General features: G+C 30.4%; 2 protein-coding genes across 3 annotated transcripts; both read left to right on the top strand.

The window, feature by feature from the left end:
- Nucleotides 1-2,564: 2,564 nt before the first annotated feature.
- LOC146883991 (uncharacterized) lies at nucleotides 2,565-3,713 on the top strand. The gene has a single exon (XM_085666809.1). It carries the CDS (start codon nucleotides 2,580-2,582, stop codon nucleotides 3,711-3,713), a length of 1,134 nt encoding a protein of 377 aa, XP_085522935.1. The 5' UTR covers nucleotides 2,565-2,579.
- A 6,652-nt stretch (nucleotides 3,714-10,365) lies between these two features.
- On the top strand, nucleotides 10,366-14,075 carry LOC114164433 (uncharacterized). Of its 2 annotated transcripts, none has more exons than XM_028049103.2 (6): nucleotides 10,366-10,892; nucleotides 12,015-12,141; nucleotides 12,608-12,750; nucleotides 12,872-12,931; nucleotides 13,038-13,106; nucleotides 13,680-14,075. In XM_028049103.2, exons 1-6 carry the CDS (start codon nucleotides 10,692-10,694, stop codon nucleotides 13,749-13,751), a joined length of 672 nt encoding a protein of 223 aa, XP_027904904.1. In that variant the 5' UTR covers nucleotides 10,366-10,691; the 3' UTR covers nucleotides 13,752-14,075. The 2 variants fall into 2 exon arrangements, with proteins under 2 accessions (XP_027904904.1, XP_027904903.1); XM_028049102.2 differs by having other exon boundaries at nucleotides 10,398-10,892; nucleotides 12,869-12,931.
- The last annotated feature ends 1,154 nt before the right edge of the window (nucleotides 14,076-15,229 follow it).

The raw sequence follows: 15,229 nt of genomic DNA, 5'->3' as shown, positions 1-15,229 counted from the left end.
AAAAAATGTACGTTTTTAAATTATGTAAAAGGATAAAAAAAATATGTTAACTTTAGTTACATTACAGTATTGTGGAATTCAATTTTGAATTTATTTTAAAATTTTTGTAATCAACTAACTTTAATCTCAAATTCTGGTTTAGAGAGATAATTTTAATTATAGTTTTCGATGCTTAGACTTTGTTTGATTGGGTGGCTGCTCGATGATTTTTTTTTGGAGGGGTACAAATAGTAAAGAGACTTAGGTGCCTATTAGTTTTGACCATTCCAAGTATGGGTGTGAAAACGGTGGGCCCGAACCATTTTAATCCGACATGTGTATGATCTCTTAAAAATGGGTTAGACTGGACTCATCCGTCACAAATAAATAAATTAAAAATTATAATCCGTTTCGTCTTAAGATAGACTGCCGATTTAACGAATTAATCCAACATTTATTTTTATAAATTTTTGACATCTGTAATTCCACATATTTAAATAAGAGAAAACAAAAAGTTAAACCTTTGTACAAATAATTACCCTAATTCATTTGCATCTTGTTTTCTAATTAACATATTAACACAAATTTATATATATATATATATATATATATATATATATATATATATATATATATATATATATATATATATATATATATTTCTTTCTTTCTTTCTTGTTTACATATACTTTATATGCAATTAAAGAAGTGCTGAAATTTGTATTTTTTTTTCCTAATTTCTGTTGTATAAAATAATTAAAAATTTAATTTAATTTTTTATTTTCCTTTTCGTCTTGTATAATCACTAACATAAAAAAGGCCTTTAACGTCACTCCAATAACGTCTGTCTAAAAAAAGCCCAACGTTAAAAATGAGCGGTGGCATTTTTGTAAATAATGAGACATTTTTAACGTCTGACGTGGAGCGGGCAGACGTTACTTAACGTCTGTTCAAAAATACCCCGACGTCACTCAAAAAAGGACGTCGGCCCCCAGCTCGACAGACGTCAAGGGACGTCGGACCAGCGCGCGCCAGACGTCACTTAACGTCGGCCCCTCCCACCCCCGACGTCACTTAACGTCATACATAACACCCCCGACGTTAAGTTTTGCTTTATCCTGCGCAAAACGCAGAAACCCTCGCGCTGTTCATCGTTTTCGCGAGAGTTCCCGCCGGCGACGCCATTTCCGACCCCCTCCAGGTGAGTTTCAAAAGGTTTTCGCCATCAAACTTGTTAGGGTTTAATTATGGGTTGATTTTACGCGTTTTGAACCGATTATTTTCCGTTTTCATCCCCATTTGCAGCGTTTTGAGATTCGTCCCACTTGCTCTTCGTTCCCATTTGGCCAGCAGTGTGCGGAGACCCTAGACTTCCTCTCAAAGTTCGTCTTTCAATTAGAGGAGGTTAGTTTTTCATTGTATGTATATATTTGTTTATTGTATGTATAGAATTACTTGTATTAATTTATAAATGTCATTATAGTTTTAGTCTTAGACTATTTTTTTGTTAATTTTTTTGGCCTATTTTTATATTTTATTTAAAATTTTATAATAATATTTGTAAAATTAGTAAATAAAATTATATTTATTATTAGATATATGCATTTAAAATAATTCTCATTGCATTTTATTTTTGAATATTATTGTTGCAGTGTTATTTTATATATGTAGATTTATTATACTTATAGTATACAGTGAGCGAAACTTAGTTCCCGTTTGAGATTTAATACAAATGATTAAATTTTTAATCGTTTGTATTAAATCTTGAATTGTCCGATTGGACAGTTTGAAAAAATTATTTTTCATAATTTGCTACAATGTGTACATTGAGGTTTACGCATAAATTTCATAAAATTTCGATTGAGGCTAATTTGTGTTGTTCTCTGGATGCATACTTGATTGTGATCATGATTAATCACTTTCATTTCGTGTACTTCAGAGACCAATGCGAAATGCTGTCGAAATTTTGTGAAATTTATGATGTTTGACTTATTTGTACATGTGTTAGCAAATTATGAAAAATAATTTTTTCGAATGGGTAGGGCCTCACCTTGTGAGAGTTAAAAGTTTGAGATTGATTGAGTTTTTTACGAACATATAGTATGGATCGAAGCTGGATGAATGAGCGTCGCATAAGTGAAGAGTATGAAAAGGGGGTTTCTGAGTTTTTGCAATATGTTCAAGAACACGCAATCTCAAGTAACGGGACATATTTTTGTCCTTGTGTTCGTTGTCTTAATCAAATACGTCATGACTTAGGAACAATGCGTGATCATCTATTCATCTTTGGTATAATGAGAAGTTATACACTTTGGACTTGGCATGGAGAAGTATTAGACAAGCCTACAACGTCACGAGGAACAGATTATGTAGATGACTGGATGAATGATCATTTAGAAGATATGGTACGTGATGTTGGGGAGGAGAATTTTGGAAAAGTTCATTTATATGATTCTCTTAAGTCCGATTCAGAGGAACAATTATACCCAGGATGCACTAACTTTACGCGACTGTCAGCAACTTTGAAATTATTCAGTTTAAAAGCAAGGCATGGATGGACGGATACAAGTTTCACATAATTGTTGGAGTTGTTAAAGGAGATGCTTCCAGAAAATAACACGTTACCTATCCGTAATTACGAAGCGAAGAAAGTTTTATGTCCAATGGGTTTGGAATATCAAAAGATACATGCATGCCCAAATGATTGTGTTTTATACAGAGACGAGTTTGCTTCACTGAAGGCGTGTCCAACATGTGGTTTATCGCGGTTTAAAAAGAAAATTGATGGAAATAGTGGCGATGAAGACAAAGATGGTCCACCTGCTAAGGTGATGTGGTACCTTCCTATAATTCCTAGATTCAAACGACTATTTTCCATTAAAGAAGATGCAAAAAACCTGAAATGGCACGTTGATGGAAGAAAGTGTGATAATCTTCGTCGACACCCAGCTGATTCTCCACAATGGAAGAAGATTGATGAAACATATCCAGAATTTGGTGCTGAGCCAAGAAACTTAAGACTTGGACTTGCTACAGATGGTATGAATCCTTATGGGAACTTAAGTAGCAAACATAGTTCGTGGCCAGTTTTGCTGATGATTTACAATTTATCTCCTTTGTTGTGCATGAAGAGGAAATATATGATGTTGTCTATGATGATATCGGGTCCTAGACAACCTGGAAATGACATTGATGTGTACCTAAAGCCGTTGATCGATGATTTGAAACTATTATGGGAAGAAGGTGTCGATGTGTATGATTCATATTCTGAAGAATTGTTTTGTTTGCGTGCAATGTTGTTTTGCACCATAAATGATTTTCCAGCATATGGAAACTTGAGCGGTTACAGTGTTAAAGGTCATTTTGCATGTCCCATTTGTGAAAAAAACACGAGTTATATTCAATTGAAGCACGGTCAGAAAACTGTGTATACAAGACATCGAAAGTTTCTTCCTCGAAATCATCCTTATCGTAGAATGAAAAAAGCATTTAATGGAAGTCCTGAGGATGAAGTTGTAGCGAGACCCCGCAATGGTGAAGAAATATACAACCAAGTGGAAAACATTGACATTGTGTTTGGGAAACATCCAAAGAAAAAGACCACGGAAAAAAGCATTTGGAAGAAACGATCAATCTTCTTTAATCTTCCATATTGGTGTAAACTTGATGTACGACATTGTATAGACGTGATGCACGTTGAAAAAAATGTATGTGATAGCGTCATCGGGACTTAAATAGACACTTAAATATTAATTTGAAATGTTTTTAATAGGAAAAAAACATTAATCAATAAAAAACTCTAGAACCTACAAAGGGGAAAATTTTATCTTAATAATAATTGTTTCTCACTTAATTATAATAGTGCATAATATAATATGCTATATTTATCAATTTTCAATACTAACATTTTGTTGTCCCATTTTAGTGTGACATCATGTTGTAATAAAGTGTCTCTTTATTTTATCTCTTAGATCAAATAATTTGAAATTGTGAGAGTTAGAGTTAGAGTTAAAAAAAACGGCGATACAAAAAATGAGTACTCGTGGTTGGGAATGTTTCCGCTAGAGCGGGAGTGTACCAATGTGGTTGAAGGGACCCATCCTTGAAGGGGAGATTGCTAGGAATCCAAGTGTGAGTCTAAGTCCCACATTGACTATAAATGAGAAAGCAAAGCACTATATAAGAATAAAGACCCATAAACTCATTGACTTAAGGTTTTGGATTGAGAGTGGTGTCAATTCCTTATGTGGTTGTGCTCAGGTCTCATTGGTGTTTGTATCTCCCCAGTATAGTCCTACTATCAAAAATCTTCTCCGGGTAACAGGTGTTTTCTTATACCCATACCCATTTTTTTATTGTTCCATATATCAATTAAATATTTTTTATAAAAAAAATTTAAAAATCACACCAACGGAATCATGATACTATCAAAATATTCAATATTAAAATAACATACTCTTTTTGATTTTAAATGATGTCAAATATTAAGAAAAATATTATAATAGTATAAATCTCAAATTAAAGTATCAAATAACAACTAAATAAAATTCAAATAATTATATAAAAGCTAAAAAATTACACATTACTAAAATTTTATAATAACCAAAATATTTATTAATTTTACAAATGATCAGTGGTTTCATTTGCATTCGATCCACCTACACATAGAAAAAAAATGAAAAATTAGATATGATATAATAATTGAAATTGAAAATTTTAATTACTAGAATATAATGTACCTTCTTCATCAGATTCATTTTCACTCATGAGAACATCTTTTCCTTTTAATTTTTTAACACCTACAAACACTAAATGTAGAATATTAGATGAGAATTCACAAAAAATACTAACAAAAAATATTAATAAATTTGAGTAACTTACCTAGATGGTTTGAGTTCCATATCCAACTTCTTGTACACATCAAAGCCTCTATAGTAAATAATTAAACATTATCATGAAACAAAAAATAAATAATAAATAAAATTATCATAAAGGAGTAAAGATAATTAAATGTGTGACCCAAATTTGAGAATATCCATTTGAACATAACATAACGGAAAAAAAAATGTATAATTAAGATTATGATAAAAGGAAAAGTACCTTGAAGATCTGCTTAAACCTTAAAGAACAAGCCAAACAATTAAAAAAGAGTAAAAAAGTGTATAACCAAAGTAACAAAAAGAAGAACTACAAAATAAGAGTCAAACATTTTCATGAAAATAAATAAATAAATAAAGATAATCAAATGTGTAACCTAAAAATTATTTCATAGAATGAAATTGAGGAACACCTATTTGAACATAACCATGTACAGAGAGTAAAAATTATGTAATAAGAAGAAGAAAAATTACCTTCAAAATTAAATCTTGAAAAACAAACTAGACAATTGAGAGAGTAAACAAAGTGTATAACAAAAAACAAAGAGAATGAGAAATATGTTATATATATATATATATATTATATTATATTATATTATATTATATTATATATTATATTACTATGTATATATATATTATATGTGTGGATATCTTATGTTTATATATATATATAATTATTTATATATATTATATTATATTATATATTATATTATTATTACTATGTATATATATATTATATGTGTGGATATCTTATGTTTATATATATATATATATATATATATATATTTTATAGATATATATTTATTTTAAGTATATATTATATTATATTATATAATAATATAAATATAATAATATATATTATATTATTATGTATATATATTATATGTATATGCGTAGATATTTTATGCTTTTATATATATATATATATATATATATATATATATATATATATATTTCTTTTAAATTTTTATAAATTTGTCATGTTATAAATTTGTTTATAAAAGATCTCACTAGTTAAATGATTAATTTGTTTTATACGTATATATTATATATATTATATTATATTATTATGTATATATATTATATGTATATTATATTATATTATATTATATTATATTATATTACATGTATATGTGTAAATATATATATATATATATATATATATATATAAGTATATTTTATTTATATGTATATATACTATATTATATTATATTATATTATATTATATTATATTTTATGTGTAAATATATTATTTATTTATATATATTTTTTAGATTATTTAATAAATTATAAATAGTTTAATAATTTAAGCGGGGACGGGTATTTGGGCGGGTATATATATATCCCCATCCCCATCCCCATCCCCAGTTGAAAATTTCGGGTATTACCCATATCCATACCCATACCCAGTCAAAGCGGGGATTCCCCGTCAAAACGGGGACGGGTTCGGGTGATACCCACGGACACGGGTTTATTTGCCATCTCTAGTTGAGAATGGTGTTGTATCTCTTTAATGACACCCCCTTTATAAAAACCTAACAAGAGTATCTATCCCCTGTCCGTTAAACACTTGATAGATGTTTCAACTTCATTTTTTTGGTAAATCTTAAAATGTTTTAAAACTTTTCATGATTCAAAATAGAATAGAATTCACGTTTACAGGTATAATCCTCACTGAAGTAGAAGAAATTCATTTTTATATTTTATCAGTCCACGAATATTTGCATGTATGATTTATAATATTTTATCATCATGTCATCCCTTATTTTTAAGAATAAGATTACTATTGCTTAGCAACAAAACAATTTTAATAAAAACATTTTCAATTTATATAGTCCTTACATCATTCATTTATTTGTTTGTGCTATCTCCGATTCGTGTTCATAGTGTTTATATATTTGATGTCAAAAGTAAGTTGAGGAGAGAAAGAATATAAATATATTTGGATATTGATGTTGAGACTTTCGATAAGAGATCTAAACATGTAATTAATACTAAATTTTTGTATGTGTAACCGATCTTGTGTATAAATGATAAATATTGTATATCTTACTTTTTATGAAAATTATAAGATATTTTCTTGCAATCGCCTTGTGTTCAACAAGTTATTTAAATACCAAGGCACATATTATACAATTTCAATAAGAAAAATAGTGACATTAATCCTTAATATTATATTATTCACTTTTCATTGACATGATGCTTATATTTTTCTATAATAGTAGAAGATATGCAGTTATTTCCATTCATATCATTACAACATATTGAATTCAACAGGCATAATTTTTCGTGACTTCTTTTTGTTTGTATGAAATTTACATAATAATTTATCATTCTTTGTCAAACAATGAGAAATTTGACTTTTTTTTTTATTCATTTTGAACAATCATACTAAAAATACTTTAAGTTGTGCCACTTAGAACTCTTTGTTTTGAATTTTGAAAAACATTGTCTTCCTTATTTGTGTATTTAATCGTGTATGTTTCCTCTTCCTTTGTATTTATCCTTTATTCATGATTAATTCTTATTTTATTAGATATTATCATCACGTTATATAAATGTGTGTTATCAAACTTTTTTATTTATATTTTTTCATTCCAAAAAAACACCTTGAACTCTCTTAAAAAAATACATTTTCACGTGATAATTTTTTTAGGTTTTGTTTTAGGAAATCTCAAACAATTTGGTTGTTTGGTTATGGTGTACATGTTAACATATCGGCTTATAAACAATTTGAAATATATGATGATACTTATTTTATAACTTTGATACCAACCTAAAATAAATAATAAATAATAAAGATACATGCAAACTTTGAAATTGGTTGATACTTCATTGAATCAAACTGATTATCCATGACAAAAACACCCAAAACAAATATTTATTCACCTAGTTAATTATAACAATTAGTTATTTTTTACATTGTAATATCATTCACATTTCCATATTAAGGATTTATAACAATAGCAGCAAACAAATCATAACTTACATTGTCATACCACTTTTAAAAAAGCACAATGATGGTTTCCAATGTAATAACTGATCAAGATGATTTAGTTTTATATACCGAAAAGAGATTAATGAAAAAAAAATATTGAAAGGATAATTCAATATGGTATGATTTATGAATTAATCTTGTAAAAGATAAACTTAGTTCAATATAGACAATTTTTTATAACAAAATTCACGGCAAATACAGTTTATAATCCCAATACTACTTATTGTATCCATTTGTAATTATTTTTACATTTTTTACTATTTTATGTTCTTCAAAAAGTTGTTAATTCTAACAAATTAAAAGATAAATATTAACTATTCATAATTATATTTTGAAAAAAATTAAATTTTCTACATATATGCAAACAACTAAGTCAGTGTTTGCTAAAAAAAATATTATAAAATTTTCAAAAAGGATAGATCAAATTAATTTTTGTTAACAATGAAAAAACTATATTTAACAATTAAATAGTTAAGTGAAGTCAACAAATCATCCAAAATGAAAATAACAATGACACTAATCTGGTTTAAGGAAAAAATAAAGATTGTACTTACAAATGGTAAATGTGTTAGACTTTCTCCATGGTTGAGAATCTTAGATAAGGATAAAAATGTTAATTTGTAATTTATTATAAATAATATCTATAGTTTAGTTATAGTTGTTTCGTATAGTTGTTTGACATTTAAGTTTGTTAGTCTTAGTTTTATTTTACATAACTCTCAACTCGTGCTGTCTTGTTCACACTGTATATTAATTGTGTTGTTGTCGTATACAATTAGTTGTTTGAATAAAATTAAATATTATTATTTTTTTATTAATTACAAAAGAAGAGATGTGAGCATACATGTTAATGTAAGTATTGATATCGTTATATAAATGAAAGAATTTATCTCATATTTTTATTAATCAAATTAAATCTCAACTGCCAATGAAAATACTGTGTAAAATGCTATCATAGCAGTATTGTCGATGAAGAAGGTTAGAACTCTAACCTCCAATCTACGCGCTAAGCTTACTGCAACAATTTATTTTAACGAATAAACATTAAAACCATACCGAAGGAGATTCAGTCCAGAAAAAATGAAGATGTTACTAACATCTCATCTTTCTCTTTCCTGTAATAAATGGTGAGTTCATCTCACCACTCGAATTTTTCTTGGTTTCAGTAGAAGCGTTAGCACTGAACAACTTAGCGCACAAGATCTAAATTCAAAGGGGATTCGCTCACACCCGGTAAAAATGCATTACGTGTTCACCTGCAGTGACTCAAACCCAGGTAACCCTCACAAAAACTTACCGTTGTTCCCCAATTCTTAGCATTATCCTTTATGCCAATGGTGTCCCCAAAAAGATTTAGTTCCTTCCTTTATTTTCAACTTTATTGTCATCTTTTCTATCTTTATTATCTCTGTCCAAATCCAGACAAATCCAACGGCTCCTGTTGCTCCCTCGTGGCGCGAAGAATGGCGGGAGAGAGAGCAGAGAAACCAGACAACACAACACAACTGGTATCAAATTTAATAATAATTTAATTTAATAGTTTGATTATTTTTATGATGTTTGCTGTGGCTCTGTGGTGCTGTGAAGAGAGAGAGAGAGAGCGCAGTGAGTTGGAATTTCCCGTGGTGGATTGGATAGGACAACACCGACGGCAGGTACAGAGTTCTGTGAAAGTGGGGCCCACACGATGAATTTCGCGTGTCCCGATTACGTTCTCTTTCTATTACTATTACGTACTTTCCTTCTTCCTTCCTACTCCCTCCTCCTCTGTCTTTTTCCTTATTATTTATTAATGTTATATTTTTTTTTTCACATTTCCAATAACATTTTCTCAAATAAAATACGATTAATTAGTGTAGAACTCGAGCAAATTATTTAGAAGAAGAAAGGAAATAATATGAAGAAAATTAACATCATCCTTTTACAAAATTGTCCATACCCCATCTTATCCTTCTTTTATTGATTGTTGTTTTAATTAGGAAAGAACCCTTGAACATTTGAACTCTATTCATTTTTCTTTTGTTACTACATTCCTTTTATAACAGTAGATGTGTACATGAGTAGGTTCGCACATGCTCACAAATCCATATTTTCTGCAATTGAAAGTTGACCAGAAATATCATCATAGTACTCCATGTTAATAACAGACAAAACATTATATACGTAGTAACCAAATATCCTTCACTGCTAATTACAATGCCACTTCCACCACTGAATTCACCTTTCCAACGGCACCATTTTCAAATTTACAACACCAATTTCTTGTTCAGTAAAAATATATTCTCAGTAGTTGAGTAAAGTGATGGAAATAGGAACAAATACGAAAATCAATAAATTCTGGAATTGGATGAAATTCACTGTTTTTAATTTATTTCAAAAATAAAGGAAATTGAATGGTTATTTATTTGGTTAATAATTGATAGAAGGGGGTAAGTGTGTGGGAGAAATGTGAAGAGGAGTAACTCCTGAAAACCAAACCCACCATGATGTTCATGCCGTAACCTCGGCTATGTCCAAGCTCATGATTAAAGAGCCCACCCTCCATTGCTGACGTGGCGGTATTTGATTCGGCCATTTCGTCTCGTCGGGATTCATACCAACACACCCAATTAACAATACCAGTCACTCTCACTCGTTTCTCTCTCTCTTTCTTTCTCTTTCTCTTTCTCTCTCAACTTGTGTTTTTTCTCTATGCAGAATTTCCCCAATTTCTCCACTACCCTATCTCTTCTGCTCCTCAAACTCCCACATTCACACCCAGCAATGCACGATCTTCCGTACGAATGCAATTTTGATATTTGATTTCCGACTTTGCCCTTTTTACCGCTGAATTAGAAATGCTTGAGGCAATGGAAAGCTCAGTCAATGGTGGGTTCTCTCATTTGCAGAGCTGCGGAGACAGCAGCGAAGAGGAGTTATCGGTGCTGCCACGTCACACCAAAGTGGTGGTAACCGGAAATAACCGTACCAAATCGGTGCTCGTTGGTCTCCAAGGTGTTGTTAAGAAAGCCGTTGGTCTAGGAGGATGGCATTGGCTGGTAGTTTTCTCTTTCCCATCTGCGGATTTTTAATTTCTTTCTTCTAATTTTGGTTACTAATGTCGATTGTTTGCATTGTTGTGAGACTGCGTGGTTCTTCTTCAAACCAATGTCTTATCCCGGTCAATTTTGGTATTTTCTGGGTTTTTATTTCGTCACTCCTCTGATTCTGCTAAAATTTAATTGCTTTCAAGCCCTTTCCTTTGGTGGTGTCTTATTATTTTTCGAAAACTAATCCGACAGGTTTTAAGTTAATCCATTCTGAACCCTATTGCTTCAATTGTTTTCTCAATCATTGACCTAACTCTTTTAGTTTAGAACTTCAAATGCCGGGTTCTTTTTGTTGCGGTTTGGATAGTTTTTGTCTTTGCATGTGTTTTGAGTCGCAATTCTGAATCATTACTTGTGGGTATTCGATGCATGCCTTTCATCGTCACCGGATCTGGTGTTTTATGGGCTGCCTTACAAGGATCAGCTACTGGTTGGGTCTTGTAATTGCTTTTATTTGTTGACGAAAGTAAATGAAATTTTGCTATGGTTTGTGGTACTGATTGATATTGATAATTTGATGTCAGAGCTAAGAATGAATGCTTTATGGCATTTTGTCATTGTTTCCTATTTATGAAAACCTTTTTTTAGTTTTCTACTCAAAACTGACTGCGATTTTTCTATTTGGGTTTGTTAATTTTGTTGCATGTTCTTCTTCTTCTTCTTCTTCTTCCTCCGGGAGATAAGGTATATAATAACTGTTCTGGGCTTATGTTTGTATTAAAACTATGCTATTCGTAGTGATTGAATCACATAGACGCCATTTGTCCTTTTCATTCCGGCAAGAGAATTATTGTTTTACCTCCAGCAGAATCCGTGGTATTGTCTCTAAGGTTTAATCTTACAATGCTTCGCAACTGTTTCTTTTTTCCCCGATATCCCCTTTTAATTCCTTTGTTCGTATACACATAACTGAATGACTATGTGAACAATTTCCATTGAAATCAAGCTAGTCTGGGGTCCTTCTTCTAGCATATTTAAACATGAACTTGATTTTATTATTCGAAACCGGGTTAGCACTTGTTGTTAGATAATTATTTTAAGTTGTTCTGAATTGTTTATAAACAAATGCAGGTTCTTACAAATGGTATTGAAGTGAAGTTACAAAGAAATGCTCTCAGTGTGATTGAAGCACCCACGGGTAACGAGGAAGATGATGACCTGGAATTTGAAAATATGCAGTGGAATGGATCTGATATGGGTGAGTCTACACTTTACAGTTTATAATTATCTTCTTTGCTGTCTGCTACTGGTATTGTTTGGTAGCATCCTCTTCAATCTTGAGAAAACGAGTTAAAATATCTTAGCCCTTAATAATATTCACATATAAAAAAATGGAAAATGTGTATTGAGTGGCGAGATTTACAAACTGCCCTCTCCTGTTTTTTATCAATTGGCAATGATCCATGTTCGGTGTTTTGATGAAGCACTGAACCTTCCATGTTGAATGGTGAGATGCTGTGATATTTTTTGCTAATTTATTGTTGTTTTGGCATTCATATCCGCGCGTTTCCAAAGTGGTAGAGGTTGGTAACATTGGATCCGTTATGTCTTCTCCTTTTGCTTTTACTATCTCTAAAGTTCTGGTGTCTTACTTTAATTCTGGTAGACCCCACCACTTTTCCATTTTTTATTTTCTAAAAATTATGCTTTATTTGATTTATCAGCATCCGACGACACACAGAAGTCCCACAAACCGAGGCACAGAATGCATAGAACATTGGGATCATCTCATCACAAGACCATGAGTAGGTCCTTCTCTGGCGATTCACACTCAAAGGGGTCCGTTTCTATGCCTCATGGGTCCGCGGTATATATTAACTTTATTGTCTTTCTTAATTTGTTCCCCTCCCACTTACTATCGTACATGGTTTATTCTTTATATTTAATTTGTTAACGAGTTTTCTAAAATATTATATTTTTGATAGAAGGTGGACTTGAGCAAACTTGAAATGGCTGCATTGTGGAGATATTGGCGACATTTTAATCTTGTAAATTCTTGGAACAAACTGTTTGGTTACTGTCTCCCATAAAAGATAATTTTGGCACTGTGTGTATATGTCTCCGTTGTACTTACTTCTTGAAATGGATCTGTAGGTGGATGCGGTCCCAAATCCATCAAAAGAGCAGCTAGTAGACATTGTTCAAAGGCATTTCATGTCGCAGGTATCTCAAAATTACTGATTGCATATTCGTTTGTCTTTGATAGTAATCGTTCAAATATTCTATAATTCGTTTATGTAGTTCTCATAGTGATGAACTGTATATACGATTCTAATAACTTCCATAGCAGGCTAATCTCTATTATTGAATTTTGAAAACACAGTTATTTCTTATCTTTAAATATCATGCCATGTCTAATATTGCTAATATATAATGGATAATTATTATTTATTTTAAAAAAATATAGTACCTTATTTCTTAGTTATAGTGTTTGAGTCATGTAATTGAATTTGTTATTTTATTTTCTTGATCTTATTTCATCATACTGTAATGACTATGGTGCAAGTATGTTTCCAAGCTCTACCCCAAGAACAAAACAATGCCTTAAACATACATGGTGTGTGTGTGTGTGTGTGTATATATATATATATATATATATATATATATATATATATATATATATATATATATATATATATATATATATATATATATATATATATGCTCAAGTGTTTATGTAGGTTTGACGAAGAACTTGATCACTATAGTCTGAAATTGATTTTGTGTTGTATGAAGCAAATAGACGAGTTGCAAGTGATTATGGGATTTGTACAAGCTGCAAAGAGGCTGAAGACGGTGTGCAAATGAGATGAAATGAAGCGAGAAATGATATTTGAAAAGTTCAAGTGTTTATGCTAACAAAGATAATGTATGTAATATCCACTTCCCATCGTATTATGTTATCGGTCATTTGTAACTTTCTGATATAGTAGAGTAGGTTAGTAATTTGAGGTTATAGAGGTTCTTACTCTTTTGTAGCCACCCCCAGTTGTGTAGATATAAATGACATTTGCAACTGGATCATAGGGAAGTCTCCACGGCTTTCTTTTCAACTTGATTCAATGTATTGCTGACCTGGGAAGTGGGTTTTCAGAGACCTTAATGTGTACATATCTTATTAGTTTCTTTCAACTTTTATTTCTCCTCATAGTTGTGTTCTTGTGCCGTCTATCATGTCCAGTGGAGTAGTATATTAAGGTGGCTGAAATTGTGGTTAACTAGCTTTAAACATTAGTGGGCTTTTTAACAAGGGAAAAATACATTGTTTACTGAAATTTATACTTCTTAATTACTTGTAGTTAATATAATTTATCTGAAAAAAGAGTTAAGAGTTCGGAATATTGAATATAATTTACTATTTTGTCTGAACTTGGTTCTTATATTTTGTTTTTACATCTTTATTCTTATTTTTCTTTCTCTCTTGCAACACTGCATGGCATGAATATACTACTACACTGGTTTGTTTACACTGTAAATGAATTATAATTGACAAAAGAATTTATAAAATAACTAGTATAACTTGTTTTTTAAAGTCTAAACCAAAGGAAATATTTATAGTTCTATTTTTTGCAGTTGTTCTTCAATTGAAAACTCTTTGATTGTGTTCATTTTTACTTCGTGAGGAACAAATTGTTTTTTTTTCAGTCAGTTTATTTAGAAGTTGTTGGAAAATAGTGATAATTTTTGTTTTAAGAAAATATCTACTGCTTTTAAACCCGACTGAGACAAAATAATTCAAGTGCTTAGCATACAAAAAGTGGTAACAGATGAAATTTCAAACTGATATATTATTTATTTGATTCTAGGTATTATCATCTTTAATAATAGTTTTAATCAGTATTTTCATTAATACTATGATATTTGTTTTAATTATTCACTACTTGTATGATTTAAATTCTCAATATCAAAACATATCATCTGACGATGATTCATAAGAAATTATCACTATTTAAAAGTGTATTTTCTTCAAAATAAAAGAACATATAAATATGCTTTGCCATCTTGTTTCACATGAATCCGCCAAATACTTTTTTACACAACAGTCAACAATAAAAGTTTGAATATGAGATGTTGTGTAAATCATTAATTTATGAGTAATTTCTTTTTTACTGATATAGGTAGAAACCCTAGAAAGGTGTACTTAGTTTCTATAAAGGAGAAAGAGTGAAGAGGGTATGGGAAATCCTATTATCATCCTAAGCATGTAATCCTTATCCAACACCTAAAACGTACGAACTACAAACATAGCTCCTTCAAATTTGCAATTATGTTTCAACCTAATATCA

Source organism: Vigna unguiculata, chromosome 9 (genome assembly GCF_037176805.1).
Source record: "Vigna unguiculata cultivar grain cowpea cultivar isolate G323 ecotype 2 chromosome 9, ASM3717680v1, whole genome shotgun sequence".
Classification (NCBI taxonomy): domain Eukaryota; kingdom Viridiplantae; phylum Streptophyta; class Magnoliopsida; order Fabales; family Fabaceae; genus Vigna; species Vigna unguiculata.
Note: the sequence above shows the minus strand (reverse complement) of the source record. Positions and strands in the feature narration are given on the sequence as shown.